The 24,794-nt window shown below is 58.5% G+C and overlaps 1 protein-coding gene across 1 annotated transcript in view; it reads left to right on the forward strand.

Moving 5' to 3' along the window:
• Positions 1–8,007: 8,007 nt before the first annotated feature.
• LOC112950598 (serum amyloid P-component-like) overlaps positions 8,008–24,794 on the forward strand; it is a 22,592-nt gene continuing 5,805 nt past the window's right edge. Inside the window, exons 1-6 of the mRNA XM_026043180.1 lie at positions 8,008–8,140; positions 8,376–8,528; positions 8,694–8,831; positions 9,068–9,238; positions 9,510–9,600; positions 10,040–10,209. Coding sequence (XP_025898965.1) covers positions 8,489–8,528; positions 8,694–8,831; positions 9,068–9,238; positions 9,510–9,600; positions 10,040–10,209 — 610 coding nt within the window. The 5' untranslated portion in view covers positions 8,008–8,140; positions 8,376–8,488. The remainder of the gene's footprint in view (positions 8,141–8,375; positions 8,529–8,693; positions 8,832–9,067; positions 9,239–9,509; positions 9,601–10,039; positions 10,210–24,794) is intronic.

The following is a 24,794-nucleotide window of genomic DNA, read 5'->3' on the forward strand; positions in this document are numbered from 1 at the left end:
TCTGCTTCCTCTCCAGGAGCAGCTCCTCAGCTCACAACATCCATTTCAAGCTCAGCCTACTTAGCTGGTGGCCGACCTCACGTGGAGCATCCCTGTTTCCAGATCCCTGCTTTTGCTGCTGTTTTCAAGCCACGGTTTGCAGGGGAAAACTGAGTTTTGCCAGTTCTGGTCTGAACGGGCAGCTGGAGAGAACAGCAGAGATGCGATGCGCTCGGTGCACTGGCTTCCAGGGTTTCCCTAACTCTCCTTCCAAAGTTACTAATCCCGTCTCTCACAACTTGGATGCTTAATCCTTGGACAGTCGGGAGCCGCAGTTTTGCATGCCAGCTTGGGCAGGGTTTTACCCGCATGGGTTTAGCTGCCTGCAAAGCAACAAGCGAAATACCAGGGCATCCGAAGCAACCATTTTTAAGACACCTCACTGGGCAGGCAGGAGATCCTTAAAACAGAACTGTCAAAGCAAAGAGCTTGTTTCCTTGGCAACAGTCATGTTGGAGATTGGCCTTAGGGTAGGAGCTAAAAAACATGCTCCAAAAAGTCGTTATCAGCTGTTCACCGCCAAGCCGGAGGAGGGCACTTGCGGGGCTTACCCTGCACGCCGTGCTGCTTGTTGCTTCGTTAGCATCTGCTCTAACGAATGCGAGCTGCATGGGAAAGAAAAGCACTGCTTGAAGTGGAGGAAGGAGTTTGGGGTGACCTCTGCTTGCGAGCGCAGGCTGGGATCAGCAGCAGAAGCTGCAGAGGACTCCGGTTTATCAGCAGCAGTGGGTGCAGGGCTGGGGTGCCCCCCACCAAAGAGGAGCTCGAGGCTTTTTTGAGGTCTCTTAGCAAATGTGGTGCTGCAGTGAGGCCCGGCATGCGGCTGCTGTCTGCTGATGAGGCTGCGACTGGAAATTTGTGCCCGGATTGAAGGCTGCCTTTGAGACGGCTGCGAGCAAGGCAAGGAGGGTCTGTGTGAGCCACAAGCATGGCCAGAGGCTGCAGAATGCAGAGGAGATGGCTTCAGTGAGATCTTTTTTAGGAAGAAGGAAAGGATGGGAATATTTTCTCTATACAAAAGGGACTGCATCAACTGGTCATCATCTCCACTGTAGCAGGAGATGAATATTTGACTCCTGTTCAACAGAAGGAAGATCATGTGTTTGAGAAATAGGAGCACTGCAACGGGTGCCTAGGGGTTCCCCAACTCCTTTATGAATTCTGCTTTTGGAGAGTCTGAAAGAAGCCTTAACTGCTTGAAATATTTTGTTTACAGCTTTCAAATGCTCCGTGGTGGCCTGGCCTTCGCGAGGAGCAGCAGCGCCTGGAGCCAGGCACGTCCACAGCAGGGAATTGCTTCCCGGGATGCCCAGTCCGGTTTGGGGCAGGTGGAAAGATTAAATGTGCCCTTGAGACGTGCGGTGAGCTGGCAGCATAGAGCAGGTTTAAGCCTGCCTGTCGATGGACCTGAACCAGTGATCAGTGTGGATCGGGGAAGGGGAAAAGGGGGGAAAAGGGATCGTTCTGGAGCAGCACTAACTTCTCTCTGGGAGCAGCTGAGGCAATGAAGAGCAGGCCTTGGGGGCTAACCCCAGCATCTCTTTGGGCCTCCACTCATGTTTTTCCTGTTTTTTCTTTCGTCTGGGGACACGAGTAGCTGTTCCCTGGCGACAGCTCCATGCAAAGAAGTGCTGTGAGACTCCAGGAAAGTTATTAGGGCATGTTCAGCCTGGCACCAAAGGGACCTGTCTCTTACAAAACAACTTGTCTTTGGGATAGCTCTCCTTGTTCCTCTTTCTGCTTGCAGGCGTCATGGGGTAACGACCAAAGCTCTCGGTGCTGCACAATTGCAGGCAGCCTCGCAAAAGGAGGCAGGCGCTGTGCCCTACATCAGGCTTCCCCGGTGCTGCTGCTGCCTTTCGCCCAGCTAATTGGCCACGGGATGGGTGTGAACGTGTGAACACGTCTGAGCGGTGCAGCCGCTGCCGCCGGTCTCTGCGCGGCTGCCAAGGCTGCGGGCAGGAGCTGCTGTTGTCATCAGAGGGGCTCCCTGGTTTCCTCGCCCCTCCAAGCAGCCTGTCCCTGTCCCAGCTGCCTGCAGGAGCAACTGCCTGGCCCTGGAGCCACTGGGAGAGCTGCTGATGTGTGGGGCAGGGAGAGCAGGCAGTGCTTTGGTGGGGCAGAGAGCTGCTGGGCTCTGCAGGAGAGGCTGCTTGGTGCCTCTGCAGGTCCTCGGTGGCAGTAAGGGAGCTGTGTGGTCAGGAGGTACCCCAAGGCGTGCTAATTGCTCATTACCAGGCGTGTTTCTGTTGTTTAACCCAGGTCGTATGCAGCTGACAGCTTTTACCTTCCCTCGGACTACATTTTCCATTGAGGTGACCGTATTCCAGCATCCTGCAGGGATGTGGCTCCGTGAGCAGCACTGCAGGCTTAGGGGCAGTGTCCCTCGGGCCAGGACCTTGCTGCTCAGAGCTACGCAGCCTTTAAGACTAACATGGAGAATTGGTGGGGTCCTGCAAGCTGTAACCTGCAGGTGGGTGGATGTGGCAGGTGGAGAACCCTGTCAAAGAGTCTAAAAAGAATTTAGAGCAGGTCATGAGAACCACTTCCCCATTTGCTTTCCCAGAAAAGGTCCGTGTGTGTGTGTCTCCTGGAGAAAAAGTGCAAACTTGGTGCTTAGAGGAGGAAGTTGACCTATGTTCAGACAGACTTGGTTCCTGTCTTGCTGGAAAGTGTTGAAGCAGGAAATTCACTGCCCCTGCTGCGTAGAAGAACTAGAACAGGCTCCTCTAGGAGCTGCATTTTGCTCCACTCTAGGAGTTTGCGTCAATGTGGGTTCCCTTCGTCACCTTGAGATTAAACTCATTGCTTTGTAGAGTGGCTTGTTTGGAGATTTAAAAAGAGCATGAGGAAGCTTCCTGAAGTGCCTGGATGCTACAAATCCCCTGGTCTCGAGGTGCCAGGAAGAATTGCCTACCCAGCCTAAGAACTGGACCCCCTGTCCACAGGGACAGCAGCTCCGCCCTGGCAGGGGGTTGTGCTCAGAACAGCTCCCTGCTTCTCCTGGGCCTCTCCCAAATCAGAGCGGCTTCTGGCATCCCTCCCACCACCACCTCTTGATCTGGGCCTGCCTTAAGCTGCAGCCTGGCTTTCCATCTGCTTCCTTCACCTCCTGCTGTTCGTGTCCTTTCCAGCCTTGCTCCTGCTCGTCTGGCACGTGGCCATGCCACCTTGCCAGCCACCTCTTGCCGAGATGGCTCGGGAAAGGCTTCCCGCCTCGGGAGGCACCCGAGTGCCCTAGGACTGGAGGAAGAGGCAGCGCTCCACGGGTTTCAGAAGGAGCTTTGCAGCTACCCCGAGGTTGCTGAGCTCCCTGCGCAGGCTGGACTGGGATGTGTGGACACTGGAGCATTCCTGCAGGCAGGAGAACGCAAAGGGGATGGTGTCAGACATACCTAGTCCAACCAGGCTTGCAAACACTGCATGGGAGAGCCCCCGAGAACACACAGAGCATGTGTGTGTTCCTCTCAGTAATCCAGGTGAGGCTGTGTCCCCTTTAGGGGTAATCTTGCCCATTTTGTCTGTGCTTGGAGCTGGATGCGCGAGCGAGCACCGGGAGGAGGCTTCATCCCGTCTGTGTGAGGATGGAGCTTGCTGCCTAGAGCAGCAAGAAGAGGCAAACAAGGCGGGTGTTGAGCAGATGCATTAAAACAAGAGCAGGTTTCCCCCGTTAACAAAATCTGGAGCCTGCAAGTTGGGCTCTGGCTGTCCCAGACTGTGGATTCGCACAGTGCTGAAATCAGCTCTTGGCCAAGCTTGCACAGCAGATGTCTGGGCCTGCTTGGTCATATTCAGAGCCCACCAAATTCAAAATTGCAGTCTGAGTTGCTTCGGTGTTACACACCATGTACCGAACTGCGAGGCAAGGATGCCTGCGGCTTGAAATGGAGCTTTACAGTTCATGGCTGCTGACTGAATTATTAAAATACAGTCCTCGGAGAGAAGATAACTTGCCTTAGAAAATGTCTGTGTCAACAAAGATAAATTGGATCTTTATGATGATGAAACTAGACTAAATAGAGAAGAATGAGTAAAATGACAAGTGGTTATAGAGAGATGGAAGGGATCTCTGCTGAGCGATGGGTGGCAGGGGTTGCCTCCTATGTGTGTGACTGTCCCCAGTGTCACTGAATGCCATGTAAAACCAGGCTTTGTCCGGCTCCTGAGACCCACAGATGAGAGAACAGTATGGTAAATAAGACAGGGTGAAGCCACTGGGTTCTTGAGCAGGGATGAGCGTGTGTGATGCCTTCCCCTGAGGCTGAGATTCCTCACTGGACAGAAGTGATTTCCCAGCCTGGAGCCTGAGCTCGGACTAACACTGGGTCGAAGTGCTGGGACTTGGTGGCCTCGAGCCTGCGAGAGCCGAGCAGGCTGGGAGAGGGACCCGCCTTGTGCGGCAGCGGTGCCAGCGCTGCCCCCCTGCCCGGCTGTTTGCCGCATCTCGGGGGCGCTCTGCAGAGGGTTTGCTACCCGTGTTGCATGAACGGCCCGTGGGGGGCCCCTGGCTGCAGAAACCCCTCGCTGCTTGCTTGCCATCTGTGCCATCGTTTATTTTTAACCCAAACAAAAGGCTGGAGGTGGCCGGCGAGGCTTGGGTGGCCCTCGGAAGCTGGGTTTGGAACGGGAGCGGATGCCATCGGAGCGCTGCCACCTCGCGCGTGGCGGCCCGGCCGTGAGCCAGCCACCAAGAAGGGCCCGAGGCCTCGGGGACTTGCCCTGTCCCTCGTGTCCCTGCAGCAGCAGGACGGGGGAAGCTCCCCGACCCGCGCTGCGGTGGCACCCACCGTCCCCAGGGCACCCCGTGCCCCACGCAGCCCCCGGCGTGGGGCCGTGCCCCTATTCTGTCAAGGGCCAGCGGGTTGCAGCCGCGGCGGGTTTTAATTAAATCAAGCTGCAGTGGCGCAGCGGCCGCGCGGGCCCATCTGTTCACCCAAGCTGTCAGCGCGCGCCCCGTATCTAGGTCGAGCCGGAGGGCGCAGCGCGGACGTGGGCGCTCGCCTCTGCCTGGGCTCCCTGCACCCCCTTGCCAGTCACCACCGTGAGCACAGAGAGGAGGAGGAGGAGGAAGGTCTGCAGGCCAGCCCAGGGCCGTGGTGGCTTTGCAGCAAACACAGTCCCTTTGGTTCTCCTGCTTTTGTGGTCAGCCCGGTGGCCAGGTTTGTGTCTCGGGGCTGGTTTTCATATCTGGGTGAGGATCCAAATCTGTGGTGCGAGGGTAGGGGATGGCAAGGGGGCTTTCTATCGCTCTTGAGTGTGAGTGAGGATGCACCGTTAGCCAGGCAGGGGTGACACGGGTTCCACCACAGACCGTGTCCTCTCATGCAGTGGCCTCGTGCTACCCAGGCACTTGTGCACCCTAGCTGGATGTCCCATTAGAGGGGCAGACCAGAGGCCCTCATGAGTTCCTAGGGATGGAAGGACCAGTTTCATCCCACTCTGTTCTCCAGGGTTGAGCTCTGGCACCTTCTGCCTTGTGTCAAGCAGCACGAGGGCCACCATGGGCCTGTGTGGCCCTAGCCCCCTGCCCTGGGGAGAAGCACCCCTTCCTCTGTTTAATCTCTCCCTATGCTAATACTGTAATGAGGCCAGGGCTCCAGCAAATGATAGTAATTGTGTTAATTAAGAGCTTGGGTCTGTGCTATTCCCTGTGAGTTTTATACCCTGTCCTAAATTGTACTGAGTTGGAATGCTCTGGGTTTGAACAACGGTGGCTTGGAAGGACCGGTCCCTTACTTACAGTAGTACCTGCTGCATCTGTATCGTGATCTAAATTAAATCAAGTCTATCCACGAGAAAAGAGATGCGAAGCGGAGGCTCTTCAGCCAACGAGGCAGGAGTGCAGCGGAGTCCAAGGACCAGCCATTAGCTCCAGGCGTGTGGAAAGCAGCAAAATTCAATAGCAAGCAGGAAGTATTACCATTAGTGATGGGAATTTACTGGGGCTGGGGAGGGAGTGTTCAACCTTGGGAGTGTTCCGAGCCAAAATGAGGGTTTTCACTGTCATAACCACACTTGGACGTGAGCGGGGAAGAATCTCATGTGTGTTCTCAGGCTGGGCTTACCTTGAGCAAAATGGTCTGGGCCTCAAAGCGATCTCAACCCCCTGCCCTCCTCTGATCCCTCTCTAAGGGGGAAATGGGGAAATCCAACTTGACCCAGGCTGCTCTCCCGATCCTTCCCACATCCTGAGATTAGCACCGACAGCATCACCCAGGGAATAAGCCCGGGAAAGCCGGACTTCTCTGTGGGATCTCTGGGTGCACAGGGCCCCATTCACCCCAGACTCAATGGGCCTGAGCCTCGTTCATTGCTTAAAGGTGAGTGATGGCCAGATGTCCTGGGCTGCCAGACACCTGCACAGCTGCTGTGTCCAGGAGTAGGTTGCCTTCATCTCCAGGGCTATATGGAGCTGGTCTTGGGCTCTCATCACACCTGAGCTCCTGCACCCATGCGGCCCACGCTTGAACTTGCACATACGTGCAGGGATCCCAAGATGTGCGTCTCTGGTGATGAATGTGTGGTGCTCCATCCTTCTGGACAAGAGCTGCTGCAGAGGGCAGCTCTGTCCAGGTGCCTCGGCCAGCTCTTTGTCTCACTTGTGGCCATTTCTGACCGCAGCAGGTTATGGAGCTGGCCCGATTTGAACTAAAAAAGGGTTTATGAAACTATCCAGCATATAAATATGCAAAGGAGTGTCCTTCTTTCCTTGCTCTTTCTGTGGAGTTGATGCAGGCAGTGTTGGGTTGGTGTTTATCCCAGCTGAATGGGGAGGATGTGCAACCTCTAGGCTGGGAGGATGTCCCTTTTCTCCCCGGTGCAGCTTGGATCTTGTCAGCCTTCCCAAAATAGCTGTCCTTGGGGCAGGCATGGGGTTATCTGATCCTCTTGGTGCTCTTCTGTGCCCTTGGGCTGCTCCTCACCAGCACGGAGCCCTTCAAGGAGCCTCGGGGAAATGTGACATCTTAGCGGAGGAAATGCAGTGCGGGAAGGGGAAGAGTTGTGCCCATCCCTGAAAGAGCAGGAGAAGATAAAAGTCCTGGATGCAATGAAAAAACGAGAAGCAGTGAAATGGAGAGTGAGTCGGTGGTCTGTGTGCCTCAGTCTGCAGATCCGAGCCTGTAGATCATAGTCATGTCTGGACTGTTGACCACACCACATGGAGCACCTTGTTGGACTGCTGACCCAACCTTATGGACTACTGGCCAAGGGCCAGGCAGTGGCTCGTAGACCTCCCGTCACACCCCGTAGCTGTGGTCACTGCTCCCAGACCTCATGCTGTGGTAGAGATGCCCTAAGCTGTACATGGTGGCCCAGATCAATGCAGTCTAGCCATGTACCTCGAGTGCAATCCAAGTGTGCTGGGATAGTCCATGGTCCATTAACTGATGGAGCAATCCCAACGTGTGTGAATGTTATTACCTTCCCTGAAAGGACGCTGTGCAGTTTAAACTGAAGAGTAGCAAAGGGGAGCAGGTAGATAGGGTGTTCACGAGCATCACTTGATGGCTACAGTCCCTTGGTGACCCCACCAGTGAGACTGCTGTCCCCTACCCTGCTTCCAGCTGCTTTTCTTGTCTGAGGAGCTCTTACTGTCTTCCCCACTGGACATTTCTGGTTGCAGCCCTGAGTCCCTGGAGCCACCATTGCCAGCAGGGACACAGGGACCTGCTTCCAGAAGCTGCTTATGACAGAAGCAAAGGTGGAGATGCCTGCAAGGATCTCCTGCCTCAGGACCTAGCACAGAGGGGAGAAATGGACCTGTGCAGGGTCAAGTGTGCGTGCACACGAACCCAGACTTGTGCCCATATGTGCCCTCTTCTGTGCCCCTTATGTTTGCCCAGCACAAGATTCCTCCTTGTCCAGAGGACTTTGGGGGTGCCACTGTCCCCATCTCATCCCTTCCGTTTGTTACTCAGCAATGCCCAGGGTGCCCATTAACCTCTCCATCTGTGCCCAGAGAGCCAACCCACGACGTCGGATGAGACGGTGGTGGCTGGCGGTACGGTGGTACTCAAGTGCCAGGTGGAAGATCCTGATGACTCCTCACTGCAGTGGTCCAACCCTGCCCAGCAGACCCTCTACTTTGGGGAGAAACGAGGTACGTGCAAGGGAGCTGGGGATGGAAGAGGGCTGTCTCGGGAGAGATGAACAAACCTTGAGACCAAAGGGTTGTAGGAACAGAGGGAAGGGCCACCAGGGTAGGTGGTGCCTCAGGAAGGTGATCTACCTTCCTACTGCTTGCTTATTAAGTTACTAGGTTGAAACTTGCCCCAGTGGAGGGCCCTGGTGGCACTGAGTCCCTGCCACTCACCCTGCTGTCTCTCTTCTTCCAGCCCTGCGAGATAACAGAATTCAGCTGGAGAAGTCCACACCAAATGAGCTGACCATCAGCATCAGCGATGTGGTGCTCTCCGATGAGGGAGAATACACCTGCTCCATCTTCACCATGCCCGTGCGGACTGCCAAGGCCCTCGTCACCGTGCTAGGTAAGCCCCAAGAAGCAGCTACTCCAACCCCTTCCCTGCTTTGTCCCTCGTGGGGTATCCTCCTCACGTACATCTCTGCCACATTTCCGCATCCTGACCTGTAACGTGTCACCATCTCCTACAGCTGAGCTAAAAGGCTGTTGTATGTCTTGCCTCCTGTACCAGGAGTCCCGCAGAAACCCCAAATCTTTGGCCACGAGCAGCCCATCGATGAAGAGAAGGTAGCCCGGCTGACCTGCCGCTCCTCTGGCAGCAAGCCTGCAGCCCAGCTCCGGTGGAGGAAGGGCAACAAGGAGCTGAAGGGTAGGTGCCCAAGCTGCTGGGGCTGTGCCCAGAGGACTGGGGCGGGCAGGAGCACCTGGGAGGCAAATGGGACACCAGGGGTTGCGGATGTGCCCAGCACTGGACCATGTGCCTCTTTGAACCACAGGACAGGGACAGAATGTCCCCTGCTTGACATGCATGTCAGCCCCATCGTTCTGCCAGGGCAGTGTGCCCTATATCCCCATCACCTCCAGCGGTTCCTCCTGTCCCCACAGATGAAGGCACTGAGGTGGCAGAAGACTCTAATGGGAAGACCTTCACTGTGAGCAGTCGGGTGGAGTTCCGTGTCACCAAAGAGGACAACGATGCTGAAGTGACCTGTACTGTGGACCACGAGTCCCTGCAGAACACAGAGAGGTCAACCACACAGAAGCTGCAGGTCCACTGTACGTGGGATGCAGGGATTGGTGGGGGACAGGAGCGTGGCGGGGACACATAGGGTGGGGGACATGGATGCAACACTGTCACATGGCATCTCTCCCTCCTTCACCCTCCATCCCAAAGGCTTGCTGAACTGCCTGCACCCATGGGTGCATTCACACTGCTGCCAGCAGCCTCCCGTGCTGGATGCAGAGACGCTCTGGGGGTGGGTTTGGGGATGCAGATGCACGGTGTGGGGCAGGCTGCCCTCCAGCTGTCTCTCTCCTCTCTATGCAGACAAGCCAACAGCAAAGATCGAGCCGCATCCCCAGTACCCGCGGGAAGGCGAGAAGCTCCGGCTGCAGTGCGACGGGCAGGGCAACCCCGTGTAAGGCCCTCCTGCTCCCTCCAGCCCCGCGTGCCTGGGCCCTGGCCGCCCCATCCTCCCTCTGCCAGGGAACCAAAGCAGCCCCTTAGGTCTGCCCAGAGCCCTGGCAGAGGGTGTGGGTGGGACAGGACAGTGTGGGGAGAGACCAAGGCAATGTGGGTCGGATGAGGGCATTGTGGGCTCAGGGCACTATGGGTTTGCATCATGTCAGGCAGAATTAGGCACCCTGTGGAAGGCAGGTGAAATGCCCATGTCCCCTCACTAGAGCAGGGTGAGTCCACCCTGGCTCATCTGGAAAGCAGGTGCCTTCCTCCTGCTTAAAGATTCCCGTGCCTTTTCTGTCCCCTTTGCTGCTCGGGCAGTGGCTCTGCTCTGCCCCAGCCATCAACCCGAGGGTCTGGGGAGGGAAAGGAGCCTCACCCCGCATCCCGCTCCGCAGCCCCCAGGAGTTCCTGTGGGAGAAGGAAGGCAGCGACACCCCGCTGCAGCTGAGCTCCGACAGCGTCCTCTTCTTCCCCTTCCTCAACAAGAGCGACAGCGGCACCTACGTCTGCACAGCCACCAGCTCCATGGGCAGCGTCGTGGCCAAGTACAACCTGGACGTCAGTGGTAAGCGGGGCCGGGGGGGCACCCTGCATCACACAGCTTGTGCCAGGAGCTGGCAGCTGGCACAGCACCTCCATCCCAACGGCTTCTCCCACGGAGGGACATGTGGATGTGGCCTCTCGCCCAGGAGGGCTGTGGCATGAGAGGGTGTGCAGTGCAGGGTGGGTGCTCGGGGCATGTGCGTGGCCGGGGTCCCAGCCCTGCTCATGGGCAGGGTGCTGAGCATCCCCAGGCGCTGTATCCCCAGCTGCTCCAGATGCGTCGGCTCTTGCTGTGTCCTCCCCTGCTGCTCACGTCTCCATCTGGAGCCAGCCTTCACCCACCCCTTTGGGTGCTCTGGTGTTCGGCCTTGGCCATGCATGTGCCACAGCATAAGGAGGGGACATTTGGTCCCACCAGGCTGCTGGTCAAGGCCAAGAGAGGCAGAGAGCAGCTGGAGGGAGAGTTGAGGCCGGGACACAGCGCAGCCCGGGCTGAGCTCGGTCCCTATCACCTACTGCCCGAGGGAGGGCTTGCCATGCGGGGGATTAACGGGCTGCAGGCAGGACTGCGCTGGAGCCTCTGGGACCTGAGCCGGTCACAGGCGAAGGAGCCTCTGTGTTATTATCTACGCCATGGCCCTCCACAGCATGCAGCTAGAGAGGATTCCTGATGGTCGCTCCGAACAGCCCCAGGATTCCTTGACAGCCACTTCCGAGCTTCCTGAGACAGGCCCAATGGCTCTACCTGAAGCGCCGGAGCTGCAGGCTTGTCTTGCTGCCCTGGACCCCCAAAAGAGCTCAGCACGCTTGACATCCATCCTTGCATGGGAAAGAGCAGCATCCACTGCCCCCCCCAGTATATAGTCCCCTCCTCACTGTCCCCTTGCCACCTACCTGCTCCTGGGTCTGCCCTGTTGCTATGTCTGTCTCTGTCCACTCCATCAGCCTTGGTCCACTCCAACAGTCCTGTGTGCTCCAGCTGTTCCCTTTTCCCTTTTGCTTCCCCTTCCCTCTGTCTTGTGCCAGGCTATTCAACATCCTTGACCTGCAAACACCGCTGTGAGTGAAGAGTGTGCATGGCAGCAGTCATTCCTCCAGCACATGGCCCCGCTTTCCTGTCTGCTTGCCCAGGATCAGCCCTTAAGTGTCCTGTCATTTCTTCCGCTCACACCCACTGTCTCCCCATGCTGCTCGTAGCCTCCTTGGGCTTCACCACCCCTTGTCACCCCTGGCTGCAGTAGTTTCCACTCAAGGAAGCCCTGGCTCAGGGCACTGGGTGAGCTGGAGCTCCTCCACAAGCTGGACTGAACTCTGGTCCATCTTGCACCCGCTGTGTGGTCTCCAGCGCAGACCCATCCCTGCTCTGCACCCAGCCCTGAGCACAGCAGCACCCAGCGTACTCAGCACCCAAAACACTGATGTTATCCACCCACTTGCTGTCACGGCACCTGACAAGAGGAGCTCCACATCTGGGGCTGCTTCCTGTTTTCCAATCCCCCCTCTTTTTCCCCCAGAGACACTCAGATCTCGGGTACCACCACAGGAGCATCTGCCCAGCCTGGCTGAGCCCCTTTGAGCCTGCCCGCCACAGCAGCTGTCATGGTCTGCAACGAGGGGGAGCAGGGACAGAGCGGTGCTAAGGACGTGCCTAGGAAAGTGTAGGTGGAACCTTGTGCCAGGTGACGCTTTCCAGGCTTGCCAGCCCTGGGATCACACACAGGAGGAGCTCGGGAGCTGTTCTTGGTGGAGGGGGCAACCGCGGTACCGCTCAGCAGCTCAAAGAGATAGCAGGGAGGACAGGAGTCCTTTTCTAGGTGGGTTTTATCAGAGGACAAGAGCAAAACTTGCACCTGGACAGGGCAGAATTCAACATGACTGAGAAGGGGTGGTGGAAGGAGCCTCTGAGAAAGGCGGGTGCCCAACAGACCGGGCCTTGTTGTCCTTGTCACCCAGGCAGGGTGTCCCCTGGGCTGCTCCTTATCTTGGAGGGCTTCGTGGTGCAGGAGCGGAGCCAGGCTGGGAGCTGTGGGGAGCCGGGGCCTCCTCCGATGGGCTCTGTCACACCCAGCTGGCTGCTCCGAGAGGTTGATTTGTGTCCCTCTGTTTTGTTGTCCTCCCCAGATCTTTCCCAGCTCCCCACCCCACACGTTCACTCCACTCCAGCCCCTCCGCCAGGCCCTTCCCAGCCCATCTTTCATGCTACCATGGCCACCGCTTCATCCTTCACTTCAGCTCCTGTCCAAGGTACCGTAAGCTCCTTTTCTCTCTCTTTATGGACCCACTGGTCCCTAGGCCATCAGGAGAAGATCGGCAGGAGGATGACTGCCCAACCCATGGTCCAGAGAGACCCTTTACCAAATCCCAGCTGCCAAACCAGGATCTGATCCAGTTTGGCTGCTGCTTGGCATGTCAGGACTCAGCAGCTACCTTCTCACCAGGGCCAGTGCTTCTGGATGGTGGTGTGCAGCATTTCCATGGCAGAAGAGATCTAGAGACCATGGGCTGCACAATGGTCCTTCCTACCCTTCTTTGCCTCCTGCTCCCATCCCATTAACGCAGATAATTGCCGGGAGATGTGAAGGTTAGGAAGGCCCTTCTGCATCCCTCTTGCACCATGAGAAGTGTCATCCTGGCCAGCAGGGAGCTGTTTTTCTCCTAGGGCACTCACCTACAGCCTGGGTCCCCCCATGGAGTCACATCACCGCCAACCTCTTGGCTGGAGCACTGTTGGTTGGCAGGTTGTTGTAGCAGTTGTCCCCACGTTGCAAACCATGTCCTGTGTCTGTGTGAAACGTCATCCCTCTTTCCTGCTGCCTTCTCTGTTCTTCATTTTTTTTTCCACACTGTCCTGTACAAACACCTTGTCTTCTAAAACAGTTCTCTGCCTTTTTCAACCCTGGAGCTGAGAGGACAAGAAGTGACTGGAAGGAGGATTTGGTCCCTGTAATAGATGCCAAACACCTCCAGCCAGTTCAACACGAGGTTGCTTTTCCCTGCAGTCCCAGCCTGTGACAAAGCTCTCCCAGCACAGGCAGAGCTTCCCAGCTTGGCTCTGAGCAGTTCATCTCCCCCTGGTCCAAGCACTGCTGTCCCTGCAGAGGGAGCATTGCCACGAGGTGCCAACCCACACATCCCAAGCATGAAGTGTCACCCACTCGGGGTCCTGCTGTGGACTCGACTGGTTGGGACTGTCTGTTGCAGGCTGGAGTCACTCCCATGTGACTGTCTGAATTCTACCTTGGAAAAGGGAAGAGGGCACGGCATGGTGGCAGGACTGCTCTCCTGGCACCTCCTGAGGTGCAGCACATTGCCATCCAGGTCACCCTCATACTGGCAGGATGCAGGGGAACAGCGAGCGAAGCCTGGCACAACCATGACTTCCTCAGGCAGAGCCATGTGCTCAAACTGTCCCCTTCTTGGGCAGAAATCTCCTCCACAAAAGACAGAGCAGGATCGGAGCTGGCTGGAGACCTCTGAGCAGGAATCCCTAAGGAGATGTGGGGACTGCAGGTCTGCAGGGTGCTTGGGGCAGAGGTGCCATGGGTTGCATACACAGTGGCAGAGCGCTTGGCTGGTGCTGGTCCCTGGGGGACATCCCAAGTAGCAGGGCATTGGGGGAGGCTGGGTTTGCTCACCATAGCTTTAGACGGGCTCCTCAGCTTGCTTCTTCTGATGCCTCCGTGGGCACCATCCCTTTTCTGTTCCCGTCTCAGCCTTTCTCCCTGCCCTCTGCCTCTACAACTGTCTTCTTCAGTGGGGTCAGGCTGATGGGTATCGTGCGTGATGCCAGAGCCAAGCAAGATTGGACTCTACCAAGATTCCCATCTGTGGTCCTTACCGATCCTTGGGATGAGCACCAACCTCTGACATGCAGCAGGGCCTATAAGCATCTCTCTCTCCCCCTCTTTTCTCTCCCGCTGCTGTATGGGCAGATGCCAGCCCAGTGCCATCGACCTCGGGCGCATACCACGCAGTCATCGGCGGAGTGGTGGCTGTCATCGTCTTTCTCCTGCTTAGCCTCCTCATCGTCTTGGGACACTACCTGATCAGACACAAAGGTAAGGCACGGGCAAGCCTCTCTGGGGTAGCACATCACCAAGACCCCCTTGCCTATCGGCCGCCTCCGTGGCACAGCAGGCAGACAGCGCAGGATGGTGCTGCTCCCATCCTGGATGGGTCTCACCAGGCCTCGGATCTGGACTCCTTCCCCAAAGTGAGTGGGCAGCATGGGGCAATTGTGAAGGGCTGCCCATCCTGCCTGCCATAGAGCTGTCCCGTATCTGGAGAAACCAAACGAAGCCAAAAGAACCCTCCGAGGTGCCGTCACAGAGATGTCCTGGTGAGAGCCTGGAGACAGGACAAGGCAACAGCGGGCGGAGACAGCATTCCCTCTTCCCCCTCTCCCTCTCCTACAACCCCAGGACTGCCCATCCCGTCAGTCCCTGTCTCTGCACCATGGGGTGTGCGTGTCCCATGTCCCCTTCTCTCACCACCCTCTCCGCCCATCCTCTGAGCCCTCTGCGCTCCTCCTGCTCCTACCCTACCCACCATTTCCACCTCCCCATCCCTGGACTTTTCATCCGCCCAGCAGGTGTATGCGTAAGACACGGGGAGACGGTCCCATCCAGACATCGGCAAAACCCAGCAGAGGTGATGTGTGAGTAAGAGCCCCCCGCCCTGCCCTCTGAACCCAGAAGAGCTGCCTGCATCTGCCGCCTGCCACGTGGGCACTAGGACGTGTCGCTCCTGGGGGAGCCGGGAGCTGGAGCCGCGTGCCAAGGGCTCCCATGTTCTCCTGTTTGGCAGGAGAACGTGGCTCTGGGCACCAGTTTGCTGCAGGCATCCCCAAACCTGGAATCTGCTCTTGGCAAACAGGCGTGTTGCAGAGAAACTCTTTGGTTTGCTGCTGGGGAGCAGGGACAGGGGTGCCGGGAGGGGCAGATGGCAGCAGCAGGGCCAAGCCAGATGGCAGGGAGGGCAGGAGGTGGTAACGCAACTGCCTGCAAAGCTGGGGCAAGTTCCTCTTCCCGCTCCAGAGGCTTAGAGCAGCCCAGGTGAGGAGTGATCCCTGGGCTGGGTTCATCCCGGGGAAACCAGTGACTTTTCCATTTCAGGGCAAATCCAAAGGATTTTTCTCCTCTCGCCTCCGTTTTTGCAGGGGCTGGAGGTGCCTATTGTAGCAAGCCCTTGAGCGTTGCCACTGGGGCCCCGCAGGCAGCCGGGCTTTGAGCTGCTTGCGCGGGACAGCCATCGGCGAGTGACATGGCACGACTCTCTCCCTGCTCAGGTACCTACCTGACCCACGAGGCCAAGGGGTCAGATGATGCCCCAGACGCCGACACGGCCATCATCAACGCAGAGGGCGGCCAAGCCAGCGGTGATGACAAGAAGGAGTATTTCATCTAGGGGCGTCGGAGAGGGCGAGAAATGGAGCCAACAAACCCCAATGCAAATGGAAACCAGACCACAAACCCAACTCAACCCAACAGATTTTCTCTCACGCCCAGGACGGGCAGATAGACGGACAGAGGGATGGCGGGACAGAGAGCAGAGAGCGACCGGCCTGAGACATGATGATGCTTCTTGAACTTGTACAAAACATTATTACTACGAACAGCGAAAGCCCCGGCCCCGTTTGCTTGCTTGCACCTCCATCCCTGCGACCGGCGCTCGCACTAAACACAGACCAACCAGTGAGTGAGCGACTTTCCTTCTTCCTTTGGACCTTTGCTTTGGTTTCGTGGCTGCACTTTGCTTTGGGCCCTTGGTTGGGATGTTGGGCTGGGGTCGATGTAGCTCTTCCCTTTGTTTCTCTCCATTTTGGTTTCTTTCACATCCAAGGATAAAATCAGCTCCGGGCTCTGGCAGAAGCTCCAGACACCCGGGTGGCCTCTCTGTCAGCAGCGCTCACCTTGCGCCTCCCACTGAGAGCTGGGACCCGCGTCCCCGTCACTGCCTGCCAGGCTGGGCTGCTGCACGACTCCCCGAGCCGAATTCATGGCACTGCCAATGGGCAGGGGACAGGGGGTGCCGAGCACCCCATCAGCGGGGTGCTGATGGGCAGCATCCCTGCCTTTGAGGGCTCAGCGCGCTTCGCCTCGGGGCGAGCACGGGGGGGACCCCGGGACCCTGCACTGATTTTATCCTTGGTGGTTCTTGTCAAACAATGTCCATTTGGGAGGAGAACTGTCCTCGCGTGGTAGATGCGTGAAGAGGGGTGAGTTTCCAGGGTGGGAACCGCTGAGGCCCCCGGAGAGCCTGGGAGCTGCTGGGCACCTGCAGCTCCCCATTGCCACCCCCGCGGGAGCCGGGGGGGGTCAGGGGCTTGGGGGCAAACGCGAAGAAAACCCCAAGCTGCAAATTCTCAGATTGGAAACGTCAATTGAACCATCTATTGAGATGTTCAGTGCAGGAGGCCGCCTGCCCCGGGAACACAGGGCAGAGCCAGGAGATCTCACAGGCCTGCGGCCATCGGGACTCCCCCATTCCCTGGGTCCAGCTCTGGGGCCCCAAGGAGCCTTTGGAAAAGGGTGGTTTAAACCGCAGGAATAGCTGCAATGGGAGCTGGAAGCAACATGGTCCTACCAGCCCAGGATGATACGAGGCCTGGAATTTCTGTTGGCTGGGAAGAGACCTGCAGAGAGGCTCGAGCAGGGTCTGTTCCTTGGACCTGTCTGCCTCCCTTTCCCTCGCGGCCCTCTGCCAGGGATGATGCTGAGGAGCCCAGGCCCTGCCGAGGGACACGCGGCTCGGCCCAGGGCAGAGCTAGACCCGGCCTGGGGGCAGGGGGGATCCAGCTGTGCATCAGACGGGCAGCTGGGTGGCTGTGCTCACGGTCCAGGGTCACGAGCAGCATTGGGGGTGACCCACGCCACCGCAGAGACCTCCCCTCGGTCCCGGTGAGTTCCTCTTGGGAAAAGGCTGTTTTCCTCCTGGCTCCAAGGGCTGTAGCCGACAGCCGTCTATATCCCCCCATTTAGTGTCTTTATAGTTTCGGGGTCTCTGGGGGGGCTCGGTGGGAAGTCCTGCTTCCTATCTGGGTGGGGGCCTCCATGCAGAAAAAAAAACGTATCTCTTCCAGGTCAGACAAAAGCCAGAAGCTTTTTCTGACCTCTCCAACACGTCCCAGGGAGCCCTTTCCTCACCCCAACCCTACGTCTGTGGGAGCAGGCACGGATCCATGAACTTGGCAGAGAGAAGACGACGCCAGGAAGCCTTCCCAGGTGCTAGGAGGAGGGTAATGGGGCTGCAAAGCACAGGGCTGGCACTGGGAAGCAAAAGGTGGGGTGCAGGGGGCCCTGGGGCCAGGCAGACGTGAGGAGGGGCTTGGGCACAGCCACGGTTTTGGGGGGCATCAATGAATGGCGTGGTAGCATTTGTCTCATGTGTACAGATGTGACTAGATTGACCACAGCTAAACTGTCCGTCAGGAGCACAGAGGCCACAAGAGATCACACACCTTGAGAAAGAAGTGCACAAAGTTCTTGCCACATCTGATGAAGAAAACCTGTCCTTTTCCCCATTTTGTTCCTCCCTTCACAGCTCTCTGCAGGAGGACATTAGCCTTGACGCAGCCCTTCCTGAGCGCAGTGTCCCAAAAGGCAGGGGAAAAGGCAGGAGAGGAGGACAGGCAGAGCCATCTCCCAGCTGTGCTCCTTTATATTCTCATTTTTGGAAGAGTTGCTCATGCAGGAAGGCTTGCACAGTCAGCACACCACCCCTGTGGCCCTGCCTGGGTCTGCAGAGAGTCCAGGGCAGCAGCTCCGAGCTCATTTCAAGGGATACTAACATTGCTGTGAGAGATAACACTGCAAATGTTGATGCTGTTAACTGTTTCACTGCACCCCTGAGCACGTGTGACCTGATGCTGCTCTGAAGCTCTTTCACATCCACTATTCTATAGACGTACTTGCTTAAAATAAAAAATGTAAGGATGTGTTTTCAAGTACAGTCGAATCTCATTGTGAGTCTACATTGTGTAGATGGTTGCAAAACCACCCTCCTTTGCTGAGGGTCTGCAAAGGAGAGGAGGAACTGGTTCCATCTTCCCGAAAAAAAGAAAGGGACCCAGATATCTAAGGTTAGAAAGTGTAGTTGTGCCCATCAGAGCAATATGCTACGGGCTTTTCCACACGGGCTTTTCAGTCTTCTGGCTCCAGCAGTCCTGAAAAACTGTCTTCCTTGTTCTCTTGAGTTCTGACATAGGTATCATCAGCGTTTCCAAGCACCAGGAACAACCTTGAGCTGCCTCCTTCTCCTAGAAAGAGAAATCAGGCTTGGCCTTCAGGCAGATCCCATATCCTAGGAGAAGTCCCTGGAAACACAAGAGGAAACCTCCTGCTCTCTTCAGTGGGGCTCAGTCCCCATGGGGTGGGGAGCACCCAGCATGGGCAGTGGGTGCCCTCCCTTGCAGCAGAGGCCCAAGGCAGGGTTGAACCACAAGAGCAGACACCGCAGACACCAAGAAGTGGTGAGAGGAGGCACAGGACGCAGAAACTGCACGTGGGAGCGAGAACGAAAGGGCTTCTGTAGATGCAAGGGAGTGGTAGATGTGTCATGGGTGTGAGGGTGGTAGAGACCCTGCATTATGAGTATATGAGGGGTTACAGATACATAAGGTCACAGGTGCGAGGAGCTATGGATACTCCATGTCGTGAGGTTGGGGTGCTGATGGAGACACCGTCTCATGACCGTGAGGCAGCGATGGGGTACGTCACGGGGCGCGAGGGCTGATGGTCAACACGGTGTCACGTGTGAGGGTACGTCCTGCCGCTCCTGGGAGCGGGGAGTGGAAAGAAACACGTTGCAAGTGTTGTGGACAACCCGTGTTGCATGTGTGTATGAGAACATGAACATGTATGAAGCCATGGCTATGTCATGATCCCATCATGATTCTCAAGAACAAGGTGTGGGCTGCACCATTCTGTGAGCCCATGAGGCGATGGCATCCATCACGCCTTGAGTGTTTTGGGATGATGAGTACATCACGTCATGAGTGAAGAACAGCTAAACAAGGTCGTGAGCGGCAGGGCATGGTGGGTTCCAGCGTGTTGTGTGTTGGGGTGATGGCATGCACCGCGTTGGGCACCTGAGGAGCACTGGGATTCACTGTGTCACCAGCTTAAGGATGGGACACACTGCTGTGAGCGTGGAAATGATGACCATACCATAACCGTGTCACGGCCAGACTGTGCATGGGTGGGTGATGGTGGGATGCAGCCTGTGTTTGGCATTCGGTGTGCTGGGATACCCCGTGCTGCAAGTGTGAGCAGTGCTGGGATACCCGGGGGCCTGCGTGCAGACGTGGGGTGGCTTCACCACGCCACCAGGCTAGGAGGTGATGGGCTCAATCCTCACAGCGTAGGAGTTAGGATGCAAAAATGTTGTCTAGGAAGCAGTGACAGGATCCACTGCGGTACCAAATAACAGAATAGTGACTTTTGTTTAGAATTAATGACGTTGTTCAAGCCTGCGGAGCGACGGGACACAGCAGGGGGTAGGGTAGGGAGCACCCTAGGGTGGTGACGCAGGGTCTGGATGCAGCTGGGAAGTGTCGAGGGCTGCGCTGTGCTGCGAGGAACTGCGTGGAAGGAGAGGTCGTGGAGACGTGTGGCAGCGAAGGGTCTGATGTCAACCGCGTCTCGTGGTTGTCGTGGGGCGATGGGCTGCGTCGTGCGGTGAGGAAGAGACGTGGAGACGGCATCTCAGCAAGCTTCAGTGGAGACCCCGGGTCAGAAACATGGGGCGCCATGTGTCACGAGTGTGGCGGACGGGCGGGTGCACTGGGTGACTGGTATAGGGGGGTGAGGAGATGCAGCAGGTCACTAGGGTGGGCGCAGGGGAGGCCTGTGTGAGGGGAACGCAACAGGGTGCCTATAGGGGAGATGATGGGTGCGCTACACAAAGCGTGGGGAGTGGCAGGACAAGCACGTTGCTGCTGCTGGCGGCGGTTTCCACCATGTCACACGTGTGAGGAGGAGGCAGGACACGCTTTGTCACCAGAGGGAATGTCCATCGTGTCCTTGGCGTGGCTGGAGGACCGCGTTGTGGGCATGGGGAGCTGAGGGGCCGTGTCACGTCCCTGCTGTGAGCTGGTGGAGGTGTGCGCTGCGTCGGCAGCGTGCGGAGGTGATGGGACACGCGGTGTCACCTGTGTGATGACATGAGGGACGCGCTGTTGCAGCGGGGAGGGGACGTCGAGGAGAGAGCTCTGTGAGCCCCCGGGAGCGCCGAGCAGTGTCACTGCGTCACCAGGGTGCTTGAGGGCACAAGCTGCCTCGTAAAACCGGGGCGGCCACTTGGGACCAAAGGGCCCTGCTGCCAGGCGGGTCCCCAGGAGAGCTGCAGCCTGGTGCCCACCAGGTCCGTCCCAGCGGGGTGAGCCCCCGTGGTCAGGATGCCCAAGGCAAGTCCTGGAGGGACTCCTGGCTGGAGAACCAAGTTCTCCAGCAAGGCGGCGACCCGCGTTGGGCACGTTTTGTGGCCAGGCGTTTTAATTGCTGCTTCGCCCTCCCCCTGAGCACCCCTCATGTGCATCTGTCCCCCTTCACCTCTGCTTGCTGCGGGCACGGGGCTCAGGGCTGCTGCTTGGCAGGACGACGCTCCACGCTCTGGTCGCATCATCTCCGCGCCCCGCTGTGCCCAGGCCCCAGTGTGGGGACCTGGGGGGCATCTCTGGGCACAGACACAGCAGAACCACTCGAGAAAGCCGCTCCTCAGCAAGGGATGGAGCAGCCACCCCTGGAGAGGAGCAGCGGGCCGGGGATGGGCTTGGCAGGGATGGCAGGACTGGCCCCAGCACTGAGGGGAGCAGGAGGTTCAACCCAGCAGCAGCTCCCCGGGCGGCACCGACATGGGCGTCCCCCGGGACCCTGCCCTGGGCACAGGGCAGAGAGGCTCTGGACGCTTCCCGGCCGGCACTGAACTCTCAATAGACCACGAAAGCCATATTTGTACGGAGCTCCGGACACGCCGAGGGGTGGGCAGCGGGGCAGGGCAGAGGACGGTCCGTGTTGTTGTGCTGTGTTCTTGTATGTACATAAGGGGAGACAACGAACGTCGGTGTTACTTTATAACCTTTCTAATATCCTGTGCTAATCTCGGAAAATAATCCTCTAAATATATCTGGATTACACACGTTCTCGGCCTGCTCTCGTTGCCTCCGCGTGCCCGCCGCGCCAGCTCGCCCGGCGCGGTCCCCGGCGCGGCGTCCCGCGCGCCCGTGTATGCCCGCCGCGCGCCCGTGGGCTGGCTGCTCTGCAGCACCCTGTGCTCCCCGGACGCCTCGCCTTGGTACGTAGCCAACGGGGTTGTGTTGTGCCCAAAAGCGGGTGTCTGGGAGCTGGGCCTCGTGGCGGCGCCCGGCCGGGCTCCTCCGCGCTGTGCCGGGCGCACGGGAGGGACGTGGGCGCAGGGCGAGGGGGGCGCGGAGGCCGCGGGGAAGGGGGTCCCGGGCAGGAGGAGGGAGGCAGAGCTGAACGCGGGGATGGACACGGCCCGTCCCAGGACACAGCCCGGGAGGGACACGGCTCGGCCCGTGGAGGGAAGCAGCTGGGCCTGTGGATGGACATGGGCTCAGCCCAAGAGGGGGACACAGCCCGTGGATGGACACGGATCGGCCCATGGATGGACATGGTTCAACCCATGGATGGACATGGGCTCAGCCCAAGAGGGGGACACAGCCCGTGGATGGACACGGATCGGCCCATGGATGGACATGGCCTCAGCCCAAGAGGGGAACACAGCCCGTGGGTGGACACGGATCGGCCCATGGATGGACACAGATCGGCCCATGGATGGACATGGCCTCAGCCCAAAATGGGGACAGCTCAGCCCGTGGCTGGACACAGGTTGGCACATGGATGGACACGATTCAACCCATGGATAGACACAACTCAACCCGTGTATGGACACAGCTCAACCCTTGGATGAGGAACATGGGGTGCTTCATTTACGCTGCGCGTCCTTTCCCTACGCAAAGAGGTAATTTTTATTTCCTGCTGCGTCCCCCGCCTCAGCGTGACATCAAAAGCAGCAAATCCGTTACCCTTGGCCCAGACGTTGGCAAAGCCGAGACGAACAGAGCAGGACCAGGAGCACCGAGAGGGTGGCACACCTTGCCACCGCCAGCGCCACCGCGGCGTCCCTCGAGACACAGAGTCACCTCAGGCCAGTGCCGAGAGCCCCCGCTGCACGGGGGTCCTGATCCCCTCAGCGCCAGCCTGGACCCCCAGCCCCTCACCCCAGGGCCCCGTCCTTGGGACCCCCCGGCCTGGATGCCAAGCCCTGACCCCCGGCTCCTCAGACCTGACCCTCATCCCGGAGCCCCACGTGAGCCCCCAACCGCTTCCCAACCCCTCAGTGAACCCACAGCCATCCCACACCCCCCAGATCTTCATCCCAGACCCCCAAATGAGCCCTTTGTGCCCCCCATCTCCCACTACGACCCACAGAACCCAGTCATCTCCTTGGCCCCACAGCTCTGACCCCTCCATCCCCATCCTAGTTTTCCAGAGCCTGCAGCTCCAGCAGGGAGCAAAGCTGGGCTCTGGAAACCCCAGGAAAATCCTGAGTGCCCATGGATGGATGCCCCCCAGCATGGACACGAGCCAGGACAGGACGAGGTTTTAGGATCTTCAGTGTCCCCAACGCACCGAGCCGGGAGCGCCCAGGCAGGATGCCATCCCTGCGCTGAGTTTGCTGCAATCCCTGAAAAATCCCCTTGAAGAAGGATAGAGCCAAGGGAGGCGGCTGAGCCACGAGCATTGTTTGCCCAGCTTGCTTTTTAGTGGCTCGTATATTGCACATGATAAAAACCCTGAAAAAATACATAGAGATGTGAGAATTAATAATTTAGCCCCTGACAAGCAGATCTGCTTGCTCTTTCTTTGGGTAATTCACTGTAACAGTCAGTCAAACAGAGAAATGCAAAGCAGTGAATTATTTAGTGGGCTCTCTTAATCAAAAAACGCGTAATTTGGTTATTAAAGAACAGAGGCGCTAAATAATTCACTTGGCTGCCGTGCGGTTATCAAGCACTTCCAGAGCGAGCCCGGAGCAGAGACACGCGGGGACGAGCGACAGGACAGCGCAGGTCAGCGCAGGGCTGCAGGATCCCGGAGAAACGCTGCGTTTTTCCGTGTCGGATGAGTGGCTTGTGCTGCCCGAGCTGGAACGCAGCCGGGGCCTGAGCTGCTCCGCGCCTTCCTTCCCGGCTCCCGCTCTCCCGCTTCCTCCTGCCCGCCACCTTCCTGCAAAGCCCTGGCCTGAGCCCAGGGAAGCTGCTCCGTGTCCAGCTCCCCCTGACCTTCATATTTCATCCACCTCTTGCAAGACCCATTTCCAGCAGCACCAGCTTGGGGGCAGAGCGCTCCCTGCGCTCCTCATCCCTGATCCTCCAGCATTCCAGCAAGGAGCAGGTCAGGCCTCCACACGCGGCTGCCATCAAGACCGGGAATTTGAGTCTCTCTATGGATAGCTGTAAATAAAATTCCTAATGAATTTGGGCTGTTCTGCCAAGAAATGATTGCTTCCTGCCCAAGAAGACCTTAGGTGTGGATTTTCCAGTTGTCCCTGGCAGCCCATCCGTTTCCTTCGCTCCGTGGCGAAGGGGAAGCCCAGGGCGAGCAGCTTGTTGTTAAAAAGCCGCCTCTTATCTCGCTGGCGCAGTCGCTGGGTGCCCCGTGCCGCCGGAGCGCCCGCGGAGCCGCCACGCGGCACGGGCTGCGGCGGAGCGCCGGGACGGCGCCGGAGCGGCCGCGGCACCGCTCGCCCCTGTTGTCATCATGGGCAACTGCATCCCCGTGGTGAGTGCGCCCCTTGCGCCCTGCTCCCGCTCCTCCCCATCCCGCTGGGAAGCTGCTTGCTTCCCAGACCCGTCCCACTATGGGGGCATCCGGAGGGGGTTCTCTTAGGGAAACCTCCCTCCTCGACGAGGTTTCCAGTTTTCCTGCCGCCCTGCTCCCTCCTTCGGCTGCCCCTCTCTCTCCTGCCACCCCAGTTCGCCGTTCGCAGAGTCCCGCCTGCTCTCGGTGCTCGGAAGCCCCTGGAATGGGCTGCGGCACACTGGAGAACAGGTCGCCTCCCGCGTCAGCCCCACGTTTGCCCAGGGGCTCAGGGCACGGCAGGGCACCGTGGCAAAGGGGCCGTGCCGCGGTGCCCGCGGCAGAGCCAGCGCCCGGGTATCACCCACGGCCAGCCCCGCGCGGCCGCTCCCAGGGCCCGTGGCTCTCGCTGATAACCAACACGCTGCCCTCGGCGCGACGGCTCCCGGCGAGCGCCCGTGGCCGCGGGGCACTCGGAACGGAGGGGACGGCAAAACGCGCCCGGTGGCGACGCCGCCTCGTCTCCTCCACAGAGCTCCAGCGTGCAGGGCGGCGAGGTGGCCCTGAATTTCTCCGACCTCATGGAAAGCTTCTCCTACAACTACAGCGACAGCTACGGCAGCACCGCGGACTACACCGAGGCGGAGCCCTGCCACAACTACTACTGCGCCACGTTCCAGCGCGCGGCGCCCGCCTTCCTGGCCGTCACCTGCGTCCTGGCGGCGCTGAGCAACGGGGCGCTGCTGGCGGCGCTGGCCACGCGGCGCCGCGCGTGGGGCGGCCC

Source organism: Nothoprocta perdicaria, unplaced genomic scaffold (assembly GCF_003342845.1).
Source record: "Nothoprocta perdicaria isolate Ctin4 unplaced genomic scaffold, notPer1 scaffold_323, whole genome shotgun sequence".
NCBI lineage: Eukaryota > Metazoa > Chordata > Aves > Tinamiformes > Tinamidae > Nothoprocta > Nothoprocta perdicaria.